This window comes from Hylobates moloch, unplaced genomic scaffold, assembly GCF_009828535.3.
Source record: "Hylobates moloch isolate HMO894 unplaced genomic scaffold, HMol_V3 SCAFFOLD_21, whole genome shotgun sequence".
Lineage (NCBI taxonomy): Eukaryota > Metazoa > Chordata > Mammalia > Primates > Hylobatidae > Hylobates > Hylobates moloch.
Genome location: NW_026652296.1, coordinates 35,974,017 through 35,989,730, shown reverse-complemented (window position 1 = coordinate 35,989,730; position 15,714 = coordinate 35,974,017). Strand labels below are relative to the sequence as shown.

Sequence of the window (15,714 nt, the reverse complement as noted above, 5' to 3'; positions counted from 1 at the left end):
GGTAGTATCTACAAAAAACAGTTAACATCTTACTTAATGATGAAAAGCTTGAAGCTTTCCTGCTATGATTAGGAACAGAGCAAGATTACACAATAAGACAAGAAAAGGAGATAATAGGTACAGAGACCAGGGAAGGAAAAATAAAATTGTTTGCAGATCATGTGACTGTTGATGTATGCAGATCTAAAACTTGGAACTAATTAGTGATTATAGCAAGGTTCCAGGATACGAGGTTAATATACATAAGCCAATAGTCTTCATATATACCAGCAATTTGAAATCCAAAACATATTGCCATTTACATTAGCAACCCCCAAAATGAACTACTTAGAAACAAATCTAACAAAATATGTACAAGATCTAATGAGGAAAACTATAAAACTCTGATGAAACATATAAAGGAAGAACTAAATAGATATTCCATCTTCATGGATAGGAAGGCCCAATATTGTCAATATGTCAGTTCCTCCCAACTTTATAGATTCAATATAATCCCAATCAGATCCCAGCAAGTTATTTCCCAAATATTGACAAACTGATCCTAAAGTTTATATGGAAAGGCAAAAGACTCAGGATAGACAGCATTAAAGGAGAAGAACAAACTTGGAGGACTGACACAACCTGGCTTGAATACTTACAATAAAGCCACAGTAATCAAGACAGTGGTGTACTGTCAAAAATATCAATAGACCAAAGAGCCTAGAAATAGACCCACATAACTATAGTCAACCCATCTGTGACAAGGGAGCAAGGGCAATACAACGGAGCAAAGATGATCTTTTCCACAAATGGTGCTGTAACAACTGTACATTCATATGGAAAAAAATGAATGTAGACTTGATACTCTTCACAAAAATAAAACTCAAAATGAGTCATAGACCTAAATGTAAAAACAGAAAACTATAAAACTCCTGGGAGATAACAGAGAAAAAAATTTAGGTGAACTTGGGTATGATGAAGACTTTTTTTTTTTTTCTGGAGACGAAGTCTAGCTCTGTCACCCAGGCTGGAGAGCAGTGGCGCCATCTCAGCTCACTGCAACCTCTGCCTGCCAGGTTCAAGCAATTCTCCTGCCTCAGCCTCCTGAGCAGCTGAGACTACAGGTGAGCGCCACCACACCCAGGTGATTTTTTTGTATTTTTAGTAGAGACGGGATTTCACCGTGTTAGCCAGGATGGTCTTGATCTCCTGATCTCGTGATCCGCCCACCTCAGCCTCCCAAAGTGCTGGGATTACAGGCGTGAGCCACCACGCCCGGCTGATGAAGACTTTTTAGATACAAAACCACCAAGGTATGATCCATGAAAGAAATATTAACAAGCTAGACTTCATTAAAATTGAAATCTTCTGCTCTGTGAAAGACAATGTCAAAAGAATGAGAAGATAAGCCACAGACTGGGAAAAACATATTGACAAAAGTATATCTGATAAAAGACTGTTATACAAAATATACAAAGAACTCTTAAAACTTGATAATAAGAAAATAAAATAACTGGATTTTAAAAGGAGCAAAGGACCTGAACAGACACCTCTCCAAAGAAGATACACAGATGGCAAATAAGCATATGAAAAGGTGTTCACATATGTAATCAGAGAAAGGCAAACTAAAACGAGATACCACTACGCACTATTAGAATGGCCAAAATGCAAAACACTGATAACACTAAATGCTAGGAGAATGTGGAGCAACAGGAATTCTCATTCATTCCCAGTGGGAATGCAAACATGGTACACAGCCACTTGGGAAGACAGTTTGGCAACTCCTCACAAAACTAAATATATTCTTACTATATGATCCAGCAATCAGGCTCCTTGGTACTTACTCAAATAAATGAAAAATATATGTCCACACACAAACCTGTATACAGACATTTACAGCAGCTTTATTAATAACTGCCAAAAGGGCAGTTATTAATAAAGGTAAGATAACCAAGGTAAGATGTCCTTTGATAGGTGAGTGAATAAATAAACTGGTACATCCGGACAATGGAATATTATTCAGTGCTAAACAGAAATCAGCAATCAAGCCATGAAAAGAACATGGCAGAAACTTAATATTACTTAGTGAAGCTTATTACTAAGTGAAAGAAGCTCATCTCAAAAGGCTACATACCATATGACTCCAACTATATGACATTCTGTAAAAGGTCAAACTGTGGAGATGGCAAAAAGATTAGTGGTCATCCAGGGATGGGGTAGGGAGGGATGACCAGGAAGAACACAGATTTCTAGGGCAGTGAAACTATTGTGTATGATATTACAATGGTAAATAAGTATTATACATTTGTCGAAATCTCATAAAATGCACAACATCAAGAGTGAACCCTACTTAATGCAAACTATGGATCTGGGGTGATGATGTGTCAATGCAGGTTCACTGATTGTAGCAAACATGCCATTGCAGTGCAGGATGTGGATAGTGTAGCATACCATGTGTGGTAGGGGCGGCGCAGGAGTGTATGGGAAATTCTGTACTTTCCACTCGATTCTGCTGCAGACCTAAAACTGCTCTAAAAAATAAAGTTTATTTATTTATTTTGAGACGGAGCCTTGCTCTGTCGCCCAGGCTGGAGTGCAGTGGCGCGATCTCGGCTCACTGCAAGCTCTGCCTCCTGGGTTCACGCCATTCTCTTGCCTCAGCCTCCGGAGTAGCTGGGACTACCGGCGCCTGCCACCAAGCCCGGCTAATTTTTTGTATTTTTGGTAGAGATGAGTTTCACTATGTTAGCCAGGATGGTCTCGATCTCCTGACCTCGTGATCCACCCGCCTCAGCCTCCCAAAGTGCTGGGATTACAGGCGTAAGCCACTGCGCCCGGCCAAGTTTATTAATTTTTTAAAAAGTCAACAACAATAAAATGTTACTCATAGCTGTCAAGTGTCTTTAGACTTCACAGAAAACCTGAAGCACAGGATGAGAGATGAGGGTGGTACAAGAATGGCAGTTAGTGTTCAGAGACTTGAGATGGAAACAAAAGTAAATATTACACGAAGAAATCCACAGAACCAGAAAGAGAAAACTACCTAATTTTGAAACCTTCACAGCTTACATATTAGAGTTTTATATCATTATTTTTACCAGATATATATTCTTGTAAATAATTAAGTTTTGCAAGAGTCTCATAAGGGACAAGAGTTTGTCATCTGGAAATACTGCCAGCATGGTGTTTTCAGCAGGGTACTCCCCAGCACCCTTCTCTCTCCTGGACTGCAACCATTATCTGTCTTTAAAACTGTACCAGGATGTGTGACTGGGGTATGTATGCCTCTTTCTCTCTTATCCTGTGAGTTTTTTCTTCATTTATGAACTACTATATTATTTTGATACCTAAGAGTATAGTTCCCATAATAAAATTTATTTTTTCTAGATTCCATTTCAGTCAGTGTTATGGTCAAGGATAAATCTTGGCCAGGTTTGGTGGTTCACACCTGTAATCCCAGCACTTTGAGTGGCCAAGGCAGCAGGACCCCTTGAGCCCCTTGAGTTTGAAACTGGCCTGGGCAAAACAGGGAGACTCTGTCTCTATAAAAAAAAATTAAAAATTAGCTGGGCACGGTGTGTGTGCCTGTGGTCCCAGCTACTTAGGAGGCTAAGATTGGAGGATCACTTGAGCCCAAAAGGAAAGATAAATCTCTTCAGCAAGTCTGAAAATCTCTTGGAAAGGCAAACAAATTCTGTTAAGTCTATATTATACTTGAAAGGCATATCAGAAAAATAAAAATGTTTTCATGTTTTTAAAAAAAGTTCACATATGATGTTGGCCATGGGTTCAGAAAAAAAAAAAAAAAGGAAAAAAGGCTGGGCGCAGGGGCTCACGCCTGTAATCCCAGCACTTTGGGAGGACTAGGTGGGCAGATCACAAGGTCAGGAGATCGAGACCATCCTGGCCAACGTGGTGAAAACCCGTCTCTACTAAAAATACAAAAATTAGCTGGGCGTGGTGGCACACACCTGTAGTCCCAGCTACTCGGAAGGCTGAGGCAGGAGAATCGCTTGAATCTGGGAGGCAGAGATTGCAGTGAGCCGAGATGGCACCACTGCACTCCAGCCTGGGCAACAGAGCAAGACTCCGTCTCAAAAAAAAAAAAGGAAAAAAGTTCACAGATAAAAACAACAAATACAAGAGCTAGTTCTTCAAGAAAAAGCAAGAAATAGACTAATAAGCTTTGGGCTAGAAAGAGAATATGAATATACAAAATCAGGGATCAAAAAGGTCAGATGGCTGTAGATGAGATTTTTATTTTTAATAAAGAATACTATGTACTTTGCTAAGCCAATACAATTTTGATAATTCAATGACACAAACCATTTCGTAAAAAAAAAAAAAAAAAATGCGCTGGGTGTGCTGACTTGAGCCTGTGGTCCCAGCTACTCGGGAGGCTGAGATGGGAGAATTATTTAAGCACGGGAGGTCGAGGCTGCAATGAGCTGTGACTGAGCCTGTGACTAGCCATGACACTACAGTCTGGGCAACAAAGCAAGGCTCCATCTCAATAAATAAGTAAGTAGCAAAAACTCACTCAAATTGTGTGGAAAAAAACTAATTAAACCTTTCTCCAAAGGAGGTATTAGACAAAGCTATCAAAGAATTACATCCCTGAAAGCCACTAATCTCAGAAGGATTGACAAGCATTTCCCCCTAAATTTTAAGAAATAGATATTGGCAGTTGCGGTGGCTCATGCCTGTAATCCCAGCACTTTGGGAGGCCGAGATGGGCGGATCACGAGGTCAGGAGATTGAGACCACCCTGGATAACACGGTGAAACCCCGTCTCTACTAAAAATACAAAAAAAAAATAGCCGGGCGTGGTGGCGGGCACCTGTAGTCCCAGCCACTCGGGAGGCTGAGGGAGGAGAACAGCGTGAACCTGGGAGGCGGAGCTTGCAGTGAGCCGAGATCGCGCCACTGCACTCCAGCCTGGGCAACAGAGCGAGACTCCGTCTCAAAAAAAAAAAAAAGAAAGAAAAGAAAAAAAGAAATAGATATCATATCATACAATCTGGCAAAATGGGGAAAATAAGAGAGCACATTAAAAATCAAAGCTGGCTTTAGTATAATGTGAAAATGGAATCAATATAGCACCACAAAGCAAACTACCAACAGTTTCAAATATGAAGAGATACAAACATGCTGGTAGTATAAAAACAAATCAGGTAGGAATATAAAATAGTCCAGCAGCTATGGAAAACAGTTTGGCCATTCCTCAAAAAGTTAAGCCTAGAATTACCATCTAATCTAGCAATTCCACTCCTCGATATATACTCCAAAGAACTGATATCAAGGACTGAAACAGATACTTGTAGACCAATGTTCATAGCAGCATTATTCATAATAGTCAAAAGGTGGAAGTAACCCAAGTGTCCATCAGCAGATGAATAAATCGACAAATGAACAAATGAATGGATACACACACAATGGAGTATTATGTAGCCATAAAAAGAATGAAATTTGGATGCATGCTACAACATGAACTTTTAAAACATTGTGCTAAGTGAAATAAGCCAGACACAAAGGATAAATATATTATTCCATTTATGTGATGTACCTAGAATAGGCAAATTCATACAGACAGAAATTCTAACAGTGCTTACCAGGAGTTGTCGGAAGGGGAAAATGGGGAGGTATTGCTTAATGGTTTCAGAGTTTCTATTTGGGATGGTGAAAAGTTCTGGAAATGAATGGTGGTGATGTTTGCACAACAATGTGAAAGTATTTAATGCCACTAAATTATACACTTCAAAATGGTTAAAATGGTAAATTTTATGTTATATATATTTCATCCCAATAAAAATGAAATCTAGGGAACATAATGAAAGGCTAACATAATATCACCAAATAGGTTTTATTTCAGGAGCAAACATATCAGCTGCATCAATAGTGAGGATAAAAGAGGGGCTTAAAAGGTTAGTAAAATTCAACATGTAGTCCCAATAATAAAACCCCTAGTGAAATAGGAATACAGAACATTCCCTTAGGATGATCAAGTTTATACCTGTTTCAAACCAGTAATCAAACTGAAGCAAAACATAGCAGTAAAATACTAGACAGAGATAGGATATTCACTAGCATCACCATAATTAAAACACTATTCTGGAAGTGCAAGTTAAAACGATAAGGCAAGAGAAAATACAAAGTATAACCATAAAAACTGGAAGATAAAAAAATAGTTGTCATGTTATGATTTGGCTGTGTCCCCACCCAAATCTCATCTTGAATTGTAATAATCCCCATGTGTCAAAAGTGGGGCCAGGTACAGATAACTGAATCATGGAGACAGTTTCCCCCATACTGTTTCTCATGGTAGTAAGTCTCACAAGATCTGGTGGCTTTATAAATGGGAGTTCCACTGCACAAGCTCTCCTGTGTGCCGCCATGTAAGACGTGACTTTGCCTTCCACCATGATAGTGAGGCCTCCCCAGCCATGTGGAACTGTGAGTCCATTAAATCTCTTTCCTTTATAAATTACCCAGTCTCAGGTATGTGTTTATTAGCAGCATGAGAACAGACTAATACAGTAAATTAGTACCCCAAGAGTACTAAACATAAAATCCTAAGCCCCTCAACAGACTGAATGGACCCCCTTTGGGGATCCCAGAGAAACCTGTTAACAGAATTACAGCAAATGCAGAAAGACATCTTATCTGAACTTCCCTTATCTGACTAGAGCAGAACTTTATGACAGTCAGCTGCCACAAACCTCCTGCTCTGGGAAGATCTCCAGTCAGGTTGATGATTGACCTTGGGTACCAGAGCATTAAAAAAAAAGCTGTAAAAAAGCCTCATCAGAGGCTTCCATCCTATGAATACACACACACACACACACACACACACACACACACACACACCCTTATTACACTGGTATATAAACCTTCACCTCCTCTTCAGAGAGCTACTCTCTCTTAGAGTATTGCCATATACATAATAAACATTTCTTCGTTAATCTGTCTATTGTCATTTAATTCACAGTCCCCCTAACAATTTGGATCTAAGTTGGTGGAAGAAAGGTTTTTTTCTTCCCAACAGTGACATCATTGGATCTGGTTGTCTTTCTTCTCCAATATGATGGATTCCTGCCAGCAAAGACTTTGTCTTTCACCTTTGTCTCCAAGGCACTTAACTCAATGCCAGGCTCATAGTTTGTGCTTGATGAACCCATAATCAAAGAATTACTGTCCCATGATCATTAGTGCAAAAAAAGGATCAGAACCACCATCACCTTCTTTGGGCTTCCACTGTACTTTAGAGTTTCACACCTTTTTCTGTTTCACAGTGTGTGTCTTGTTCCCATTGAAATAACTGCATTGGAAGTCACTTTGCTTGACAGACACTTGGCTGTGTACTGCAGTCTCCTGTAACATTTACAAAATCCTGATGCTTGGGACTTGCCCTGGAAAGTCTAATTTTATTGGCCTCAAGTTGACCCTGGCCCTCAGGCTCTAGACTAGGACTTTTATTATCATTGAAAACAAACTGGACAGCATGGTGGTTCACCTGTAATCCCAGCACTTTGGGAGGCCGAGGCGGGTGGATCACCTGAGGTTGGGACCTCGCCAACATGGAGAAACCCTGTCTCTACCAAAAATACAAAATTAGCAGGGGGTGGTGGCACAGGCCTGTAATCCCACCTACTCGGGAGGCTGAGGCAGGATAATTGTTTGAACCCAGGGGGTGGAGGTTGTGGTGAGCTGAGATCGCACCATTGCATCCCAGCCTGGGCAACAAGAGCGAAACTGTGTCTCAAAAAACAAACAAACAAAAAAACTACACACTGTATCTAACATGGTGCTAGGCACAGTAAACAACCATATTTGATTATTTTTTATTTTATTTTTATTTTTTGAGACAGAGTCTCTCTCTGAAGCCCAGGCTGGAGTGCAATGGCATGATCTCGGCTCACCACAGCCTCCACCTCCTGGGTTCAAGAGATTCTCTAGCCTCAGCCTCCCAAGTAGCTGGGATTACAGGTGCCCGCCACCATTCCTGGCTAATTTTTGTATTTTTAGTAGAGACGAGGTTTCACCACGTTGGCCAGGCTGGTCTCAAACTCTTGACCAGATGTGATCCACTCGCCTTGGCCTCCCAAAGTGCTAGGATTACAGGCGTGAGCCACAGCACCTGATCTTTTATATTATTTTTGAGACAGAGTCGCACTCTGTTGCCCAGGCTGGAGTACAGTGGCAGGATCCCAGCTCACTGCAACCCCCGCCTCCTGGATTCAAGCGATTCTCCTGCCTCAGCCTCCCAAGTAGCTGGGACTACAGGCACATGCCACCACACCTGGCTAATTTTTGTATTTTTTTTAGTAGAGACAGGGTTTCACCATGTTGGCCAGGCTGGTCTGGAACTCCTGACCTCAGGTGATCCACCCACCTCGGCCTCCTAAAGTGCTGGGATTACAGGCATGAGTCACCACCCCTGGCACAACCACATTTGTTTATTAAAGTGATAGGCTAAATGAAGGGACTGCTAATTAAGTGACTATCTGTATCTCTGAAGCTCAGGACAGTGTTCTTGAAAAGGGTATCTACTTATTGTACATATCTATCAAAAAGATTTCTCAAAATTAAAATGAATTCCAATTAAAATACATACAGGCCAGGCATGGTAGCTGATGCCTATAATTCCAGCACTTTGGGAGGCCAAAGCAAGAGAATAGCTTGAGGACAGGAGTTCAGGACCAGCCTCCGCAACATAGTGAGACCAGGTCTCTTAATTAAAAAAAAAAAAAAAAAATTAACGAGATGTGGTGGTGTGCACCCATACTCTCAAGCTACTCTGAAGGCTGAGTCTGTAGTGAGCTATGATCACGTCACTGCACTCAAGCCTGGGCAACAGAGTGAGACCCTGTCTCTATTTTTATAAATAAACAGAGCCTCCAAAATTGGTGATTTTAAATTAGCAGCTCTATCGCCACTATAGTTCTGTCATCTAATTATGGAGGACACATATAAAGAATCTGTAAATGAAAATTAGCTAGTTTAAAAATTGAATCTCTAAGTAATACCAAAATAATAGACAAAATAAATCAGAAATCTCATATAATGCTTTTTCCAAATTCTAGAGCTGAGGGCAAGACTTAGGTGTTTTTGGTTTGTTTTTGTTTTTTTTTTCCTGGCAAACATGCCATGTTTAATGTACCTTTAAAGTTAATTCCCGGCCTCCTGCCGTGCTCCGGGGCCGCATGTCCGAGGCTGGCGGGGCTGCGCCGGGCAGCTGCGGAGCAGAAGCCAGGGCAGGGGCCGGCCCGGGGCGCTGCCGCTCGCGTCCCCGCAGGGCTCCCCCTGCGCCGCTGCTGCCGCGGGCTCGGGCGCCTGCAGTCCGGCGACGGCAGTGGCTGCAGCGGGCACGGCCGAAGGACCGGGAGGCGGTGGCTCGGCCCGAATCGCAGTGAAGAAAGCGCAACTACGCTCCGCTCCGCAGGCCAAGAAACTGGAGAAACTCGGAGTGTACTCCGCCTGCAAGGCCGAGGAGTCTTGTAAATGTAATGGCTGGAAAAACCCTAACCCCTCACCCACTCCCTCCAGAGCCGATCTGCAGCAAATAATTGTCAGTCTAACAGAATCCTGTCGGAGTTGTAGCCATGCCCTAGCTGCTCATGTTTCCCTCCTGGAGAATGTGTCAGAGGAAGAAATGAACAGAATCCTGGGAATAGTATTGGATGTGGAATATCTCTTTACCTGTGTCCACAAGGAAGAAGATGCAGATACCAAACAAGTTTATTTCTATCTATTTAAGCTCTTGAGAAAGTCTGTTTTACAAAGAGGAAAACCTGTGGTTGAAGGCTCTTTGGAAAAGAAACCCCCATTTGAAAAACCTAGCATTGAACAGGGTGTGAATAACCTTGTACAGTACAAATTTAGTCACCTGCCAGCAAAAGAAAGGCAAACAATAGTTGAGTTGGCAAAAATGTTCCTAAACCGCATCAACTATTGGCATCTGGAGGCACCATCTCAACGAAGACTGCGATCTCCCAATGATGATATTTCTGGATACAAAGAACTACACAAGGTGGCTGTGTTACTGCAACATGCCACAGTTCTGCGACAGTCTACCTCGGTACGAAACCACACAGGTGTTTGGGAGAACATTGCTTCGCTCGGTCTTCACTGTTATGAGGCGACAACTCCTGGAACAAGAAAGACAGGAAAAAGATAAACTGCCTCTTGAAAAACGAACTCTAATCCTCACTCACTTCCCAAAATTTCTGTCCATGCTAGAAGAAGAAGTTTATAGTCAAAATTCTCCCATCTAGGATCAGGATTTTCTCTCAGCCTCTTCCAGAACCAGCCAGCTAGGCATCCAAACAGTTATCAATCCACCTCCTGTGGCTGGGACAATTTCATACAATTCAACCTCATCTTCCCTTGAGCAGCCAAATGCAGGGAGCAGCAGTCCTGCCTGCAAAGCCTCTTCTGGACTTGAGGCAAACCCAGGAGAAAAGAGGAAAATGACTGATTCTCATGTTCTAGAGGAGGCCAAGAAACCCCGAGTTATGGGGGATATTCCGATGGAATTAATCAACGAGATTATGTCTACCATCACGGACCCTGCAGCAATGCTTGGACCAGAGACCAACTTTCTGTCAGCACACTCAGCCAGGGATGAGGCGGCAAGGTTGGAGGAGCGCAAGGGTGTAACTGAATTTCACGTGGTTGGCAATTCCCTCAACCAGAAACCAAACAAGAAGATCCTGATGTGGCTGGTTGGCCTACAGAACGTTTTCTCCCACCAGGTGCCCCGAATGCCGAAAGAATACATCACACGGCTCGTCTTTGACCCGAAACACAAAACCCTTGCTTTAATTAAAGATGGCCATGTTATTGATGGTATCTGTTTCCGTATGTTCCCATCTCAAGGATTCACAGAGATTGTCTTCTGTGCTGTAACCTCAAACGAGCAAGTCAAGGGCTATGGAACACACCTGATGAATCATTTGAAAGAATATCACATAAAGCATGACATCCTGAACTTCCTCACATATGCAGATGAATATGCAATTGGATACTTTAAGAAATAGGGTTTCTCCAAAGAAATTAAAATACCTAAAACCAAATATGTTGGCTATATCAAGGATTATGAAGGAGCCACTTTAATGGGATGTGAGCTAAATCCATGGATCCCGTACACAGAATTTTCTGTCATCATTAAAAAGCAGAAGGAGATAATTAAAAAGCTGATTGAAAGAAAACAGGCACAGATTTGAAAAGTTTACCCTGGACTTTCATGTTTTAAAGATGGAGTTCGACAGATTCCTATAGAAAGCATTCCTGGAATTAGAGACAGGCTGGAAACCGAGCGGAAAAGAGAAAAGTAAAGAGCCCAGAGACCCTGACCAGCTTTACAGCACGCTCAAGAGCCTCCTCCAGCAGGTGAAGAGCCATCAAAGCGCTTGGCCCTTCATGGAACCTGTGAAGAGAACAGAAGCTCCAGGATATTATGAAGTTATAAGGTTCCCCATGGATCTGAAAACCATGAGTGAACGCCTCAAGAATAGGTACTACGTGTCTAAGAAATTATTCATGGCAGACTTACAGCGAGTCTTTACCAATTGCAAAGAGTACAACCCCCCTGAGAGTGAATACTACAAATGTGCCAATATCCTGGAGAAATTCTTCTTCAGTAAAATCAAGGAAGCTGTATTGACAAGCGATTTTTTTCCCCTCTGCTTCTTAGAAACTCATCAAGCAGTGTGCCTAAAGCAAGGTGGTTTAGTTTTTTTTACAAAGAATTGTACATGATGTATTGAAGAGACTTGTAAAGGTAATAATTAGCACTTTTGAAAAACAAAAAACCTCCTTTTAGCTTTTCAGATATGTATTTAAATTGAAGTCATAGGACATTTTTATTTTATGGAATAGATTTTAATCTATTTACTACTATTAAGGTAAATTTTCTATGGCATGTCCATTAGCTATTTCATGATAGATGATTAGGGGTTTCCTCAAAACCTGTGTGTAAGGAAATTGCACGTAGTAGCAAAATTTGGGGAAATCCGTAAAATTTTCAGACCGTGAATGAATGTTTCCATTTTTTTCTAATGGAATGTGAGAGTTTATTTTTATTTTATTCTGAAGGACTTTAAGGAAGGGATACATGATTTTTAAAAAGCCTGTAAGAGGTGAAATATGTGATGTTTGAAGTCTTTTTATAGGCTTTTTATATATATTTTTTAAAACGCTCATCTAGATGAGGTGCTTTGAGCAGTTCTGAAAAATGCAGTTCCAGGAAAGCGACTGCTTTGGTTCCTAAGGAAGAAATCCTAAATAATGCAAACTTTTTAAATAAGCATCTAGGTTTTTGATAATTCTGTCTACCTACAACAAACTTGTTAGTACATAACCACTATTTTAGTAATTATTGTCTCTACACAAATGTGTAATATCATATTTGACTTTGCTTACGCAGGCCATAAGTTCCAAAAGATAATTTCCCTGCCCACAAAGGCATAAGCTTGAAAACACATGAGATTGAATCAACATGCTTTAACAGGAAAAAGATGTGTGGTCTATATATGTATCAATCTGGTGAATGCTCATTCTAACAAAGGGTCTTTTTCTTTTCTATGATACACAACCACACTGATAATATGTAAATGAACATTTTCCTTTTTGTCTCTCCAGACTATGTTTATTGTCTGAGGTAAATTAAATTCCCAACAGGGTTTGCTGTCAGTATTTTAACACCCATATTAGTATATGGGTCCAGGGTCATAACCCCCTAAAATCCATCATGCAACCTTATTAATCTGTCTTGGGATTCCAGTTTAGTGCTTGGATTTATTTCCTGATTACACTACATAGAAAAGTGAGACATCTGCCAGCCCAACTCTGGGAAAACCAACTAATATACAACCATATAAATGAAGGCCATCTTGATGCTCTCAACACTAATTTTTATGATACAAATTTATAAACTGATTTTTGTAAAGGACAAAGTTTTAAAAGTGTATTTAACTTGATGTTTTCTATCAGCATAAATAAAATGGTCATGAATAGTCATTAAAAACAGTTGCCAGTGATAGTCTGCATGAAGGAAAAAGAGCCCTGCAAACGGCCATTTAGTTGGAAGTATTGTTTTTGATATGTAAGAGATATTCAGAATGCTCACACTGAAAATGCCTCAATTTTTTAAAGTATAAGAAACCACCATGAGTGGTGTCTAGATTTCTAATGAAGAATCATGATACAGTTTGGATTAAGTATCTTGGACTGGTTTTAAACAGTGCTTTGTACCGGATCTGCCGAAGCATCTGTCCAGCTGGTATGCTGTGAAAGTTTGTTATTTTCTGAGTAGACATTCTTATAGATTATTGTCTTTAAAATCAGATTGTCTCTTCTATATTGAAAGCATTTTTATGTTTTCTAATTTAAAAATTAATATTTTCTTATAGATATTGTGCAATAAAGCTGAAGTAGAATGTGTGGCTTTTGCAAATGCTTTAACAGCTGATAAAATTTTACATTTGTAAAATTAATATATTGTACTGGTACAAAATAGTTTTAAATTATATTTTAAAGAGAAAAAAAAAAAGTTAATTCCCAAAGTGTGGACAAGTATCTATAAATGAAAGTAAATAACTCAAAGAAAAAATTTAAAGAATAAGCAAATTTATAAGCAGAATATGTAAATATTTAAGCAGAATATGCAGCATTGCCCTCTAACTATTCCAAAAGACAACGCTCTCAAAACATGTGTTTGGGAATATGGTTATTTATGCAGCACTCAGGAGGGCACACAGATAAAGGCCCCAAAGGGAAAAACACAGCTGAATCTAAGCCTGACCCAGCCGTATTCTGTACAGGCTGGGCTGCTGCTGGGTCCACTGTAGAGCAGGACTGAGAATGTTAGTTTCTACCCCCAGTAGGCAGACCCTTGGCTCTTAGGGGAGAGTCGCTGTGATCCTTCCAAGGTCCAGGAAATAAGCAAGCACCCGAGGCATAGACAAATCAAATTTGTCTTGGGCCTAGAGACCATAGCCTGCCTGGGCCGATGGCTGTCTGCACACCTTGGGACACACTGCTCACTTCACCTTCCTGGCCTTTCCTTCTGTCCTCTGCAGAACCAAACTCAACGTCAGGCCATGGTTTCTGCTCATCAAAGAATGACTGCTGCGTGATCACTAACGTGCCACCACCTGCACTTCAGTGTCTCAAGGTCTCCCCTGCTGCTGACATTTGGAACAGGCTGGTCAGGATACTGAGGATGCTGGACTCTCCTTTGCAGTGGTCTTTGTATAAACCCAAGGGGAATGGGAATTTGGAGACAAAGGAAGCCATCCTGGAGCGGCCAAATAAAGCCTTTAATCTTTAAGGACTGGGAGGTTCTTATTTCAAGACCTAAACCAAATTCCTAAGTGAATAAACAAATGGGTAGGAATTTCTAGCCTCAATAAATCAACTAAGTTGAATGTAGCACTAGATCATATTTGGCAGTAAAGCAAAAACCAATAACCAGAATCTGGCCTGAAGGGCTGTTCCCACCTGTGGTGCCAGTTCACAGGTGTAGGGGCAGAAGATGGACACAGGGTGCATACTGTCCTGGAGGCAGGAAACAGGCAGGCAGGAAGGTCTGGGGAGAATTGGGGGGCAGGAAGGCAGTCGCCCCACTGACCCCAGCTTTGGTGACAGAATACGTTCTACATTTTTATGGCCCAGTTTTTAAACATTCTGGTTTTTCAGCATCGATTGCCACTGTTTGCTATTCATGCCTCATAGTCTAAAAGGCTGTACATAAGCCATGTGTTACAGATGAAAAGCTGAGGCTTGTGTACAAGATGCACTGTCCATTGGAACTGGACACAGCCCATCTTTCCATCTTTCCTGATGGCCATGATGAGGACCCTCTTGGTTCACCATTTACACAACCACAGGATCCCAAATGGATGGTGAAAGACAGTGACACCAGAAGAAATCTGACAAGCCAAACTATTAAGTGCAATAAAATCCTATCTAAGATAGAATTGTTATAATTAGAAAAAAAATAATTATTTTAGAAAAAAAATTAACTTGTCTGGTTTCCTCAGCTTTTGACTGTCGTATTTTGTTAGAATGACAGTGTTTGGCCTCCCTCCAGCAGCTCAGAATTAGAAACCTACCCCAATCACATCTATCCCTTCTCTTACCTGACTTTGCTTTCTCTTTCTTCTCTTTCTGTGCTTTCTGAACAGACACTCAAGCATAATTAGACTACTTTGAACAACAAAGACATTATTTCCTAAGAGGTCTGAGCTGTCAATGATTTTGTATTTGGATCAGGAAACGGGAAAAGTAAAGGTACAATCACCCCAGAGGGCCCCCACTCTCAAATAATGCAGCACATTCCTGCTAAGCTACAGTGGGGTGTTCCGGGCACCACTGGATTCACTGGTGCCACATCATGCATGTACACACCTGACGTTTTCCATCCTGGACGACACTTAATGCAGCCCCTCAAGACTACAAGAAGGGCACTTCCATTCCCTGCTGCTGCCTATCAAAGAGAAATATGCAGAAAACAAAGATTTTAAAAAACAGACCCTGTCCCCAGTTTTATGGGCAATACAGAAAAAAAATGAAGCTGAGCTCATCATGCTTAAGGAGAAATGCTGTGTCCCTGAACTCAATCTAGAAAGCTTTCCGTTGCCACTTCCCCCTTTTTGTTTTTACCATTTCCTGCTAAAAGAGTAAAACATTTTCTTTGGGCAAATTTAAAGGGTGGTTTTTTGTTGTTTTGTA

General features: G+C 41.0%; 2 protein-coding genes across 3 annotated transcripts in view; one reads left to right on the top strand and one right to left on the bottom strand.

Annotated features, from left to right (window-relative positions):
- Positions 1-15,714, bottom strand: part of ABHD12 (abhydrolase domain containing 12, lysophospholipase) — an 88,678-nt gene that overhangs the window by 43,228 nt on the left and 29,736 nt on the right. The gene's annotated exons all lie outside the window — the stretch shown is intronic.
- Positions 9,145-14,106, top strand: LOC116461259 (histone acetyltransferase KAT2B-like). The gene is given in 5 exon segments (XM_032754032.2): positions 9,145-9,249; positions 9,252-9,996; positions 9,998-11,275; positions 11,277-11,690; positions 14,061-14,106. Coding segments are annotated over 5 exon segments (2,550 nt in total). The 5' UTR covers positions 9,145-9,182.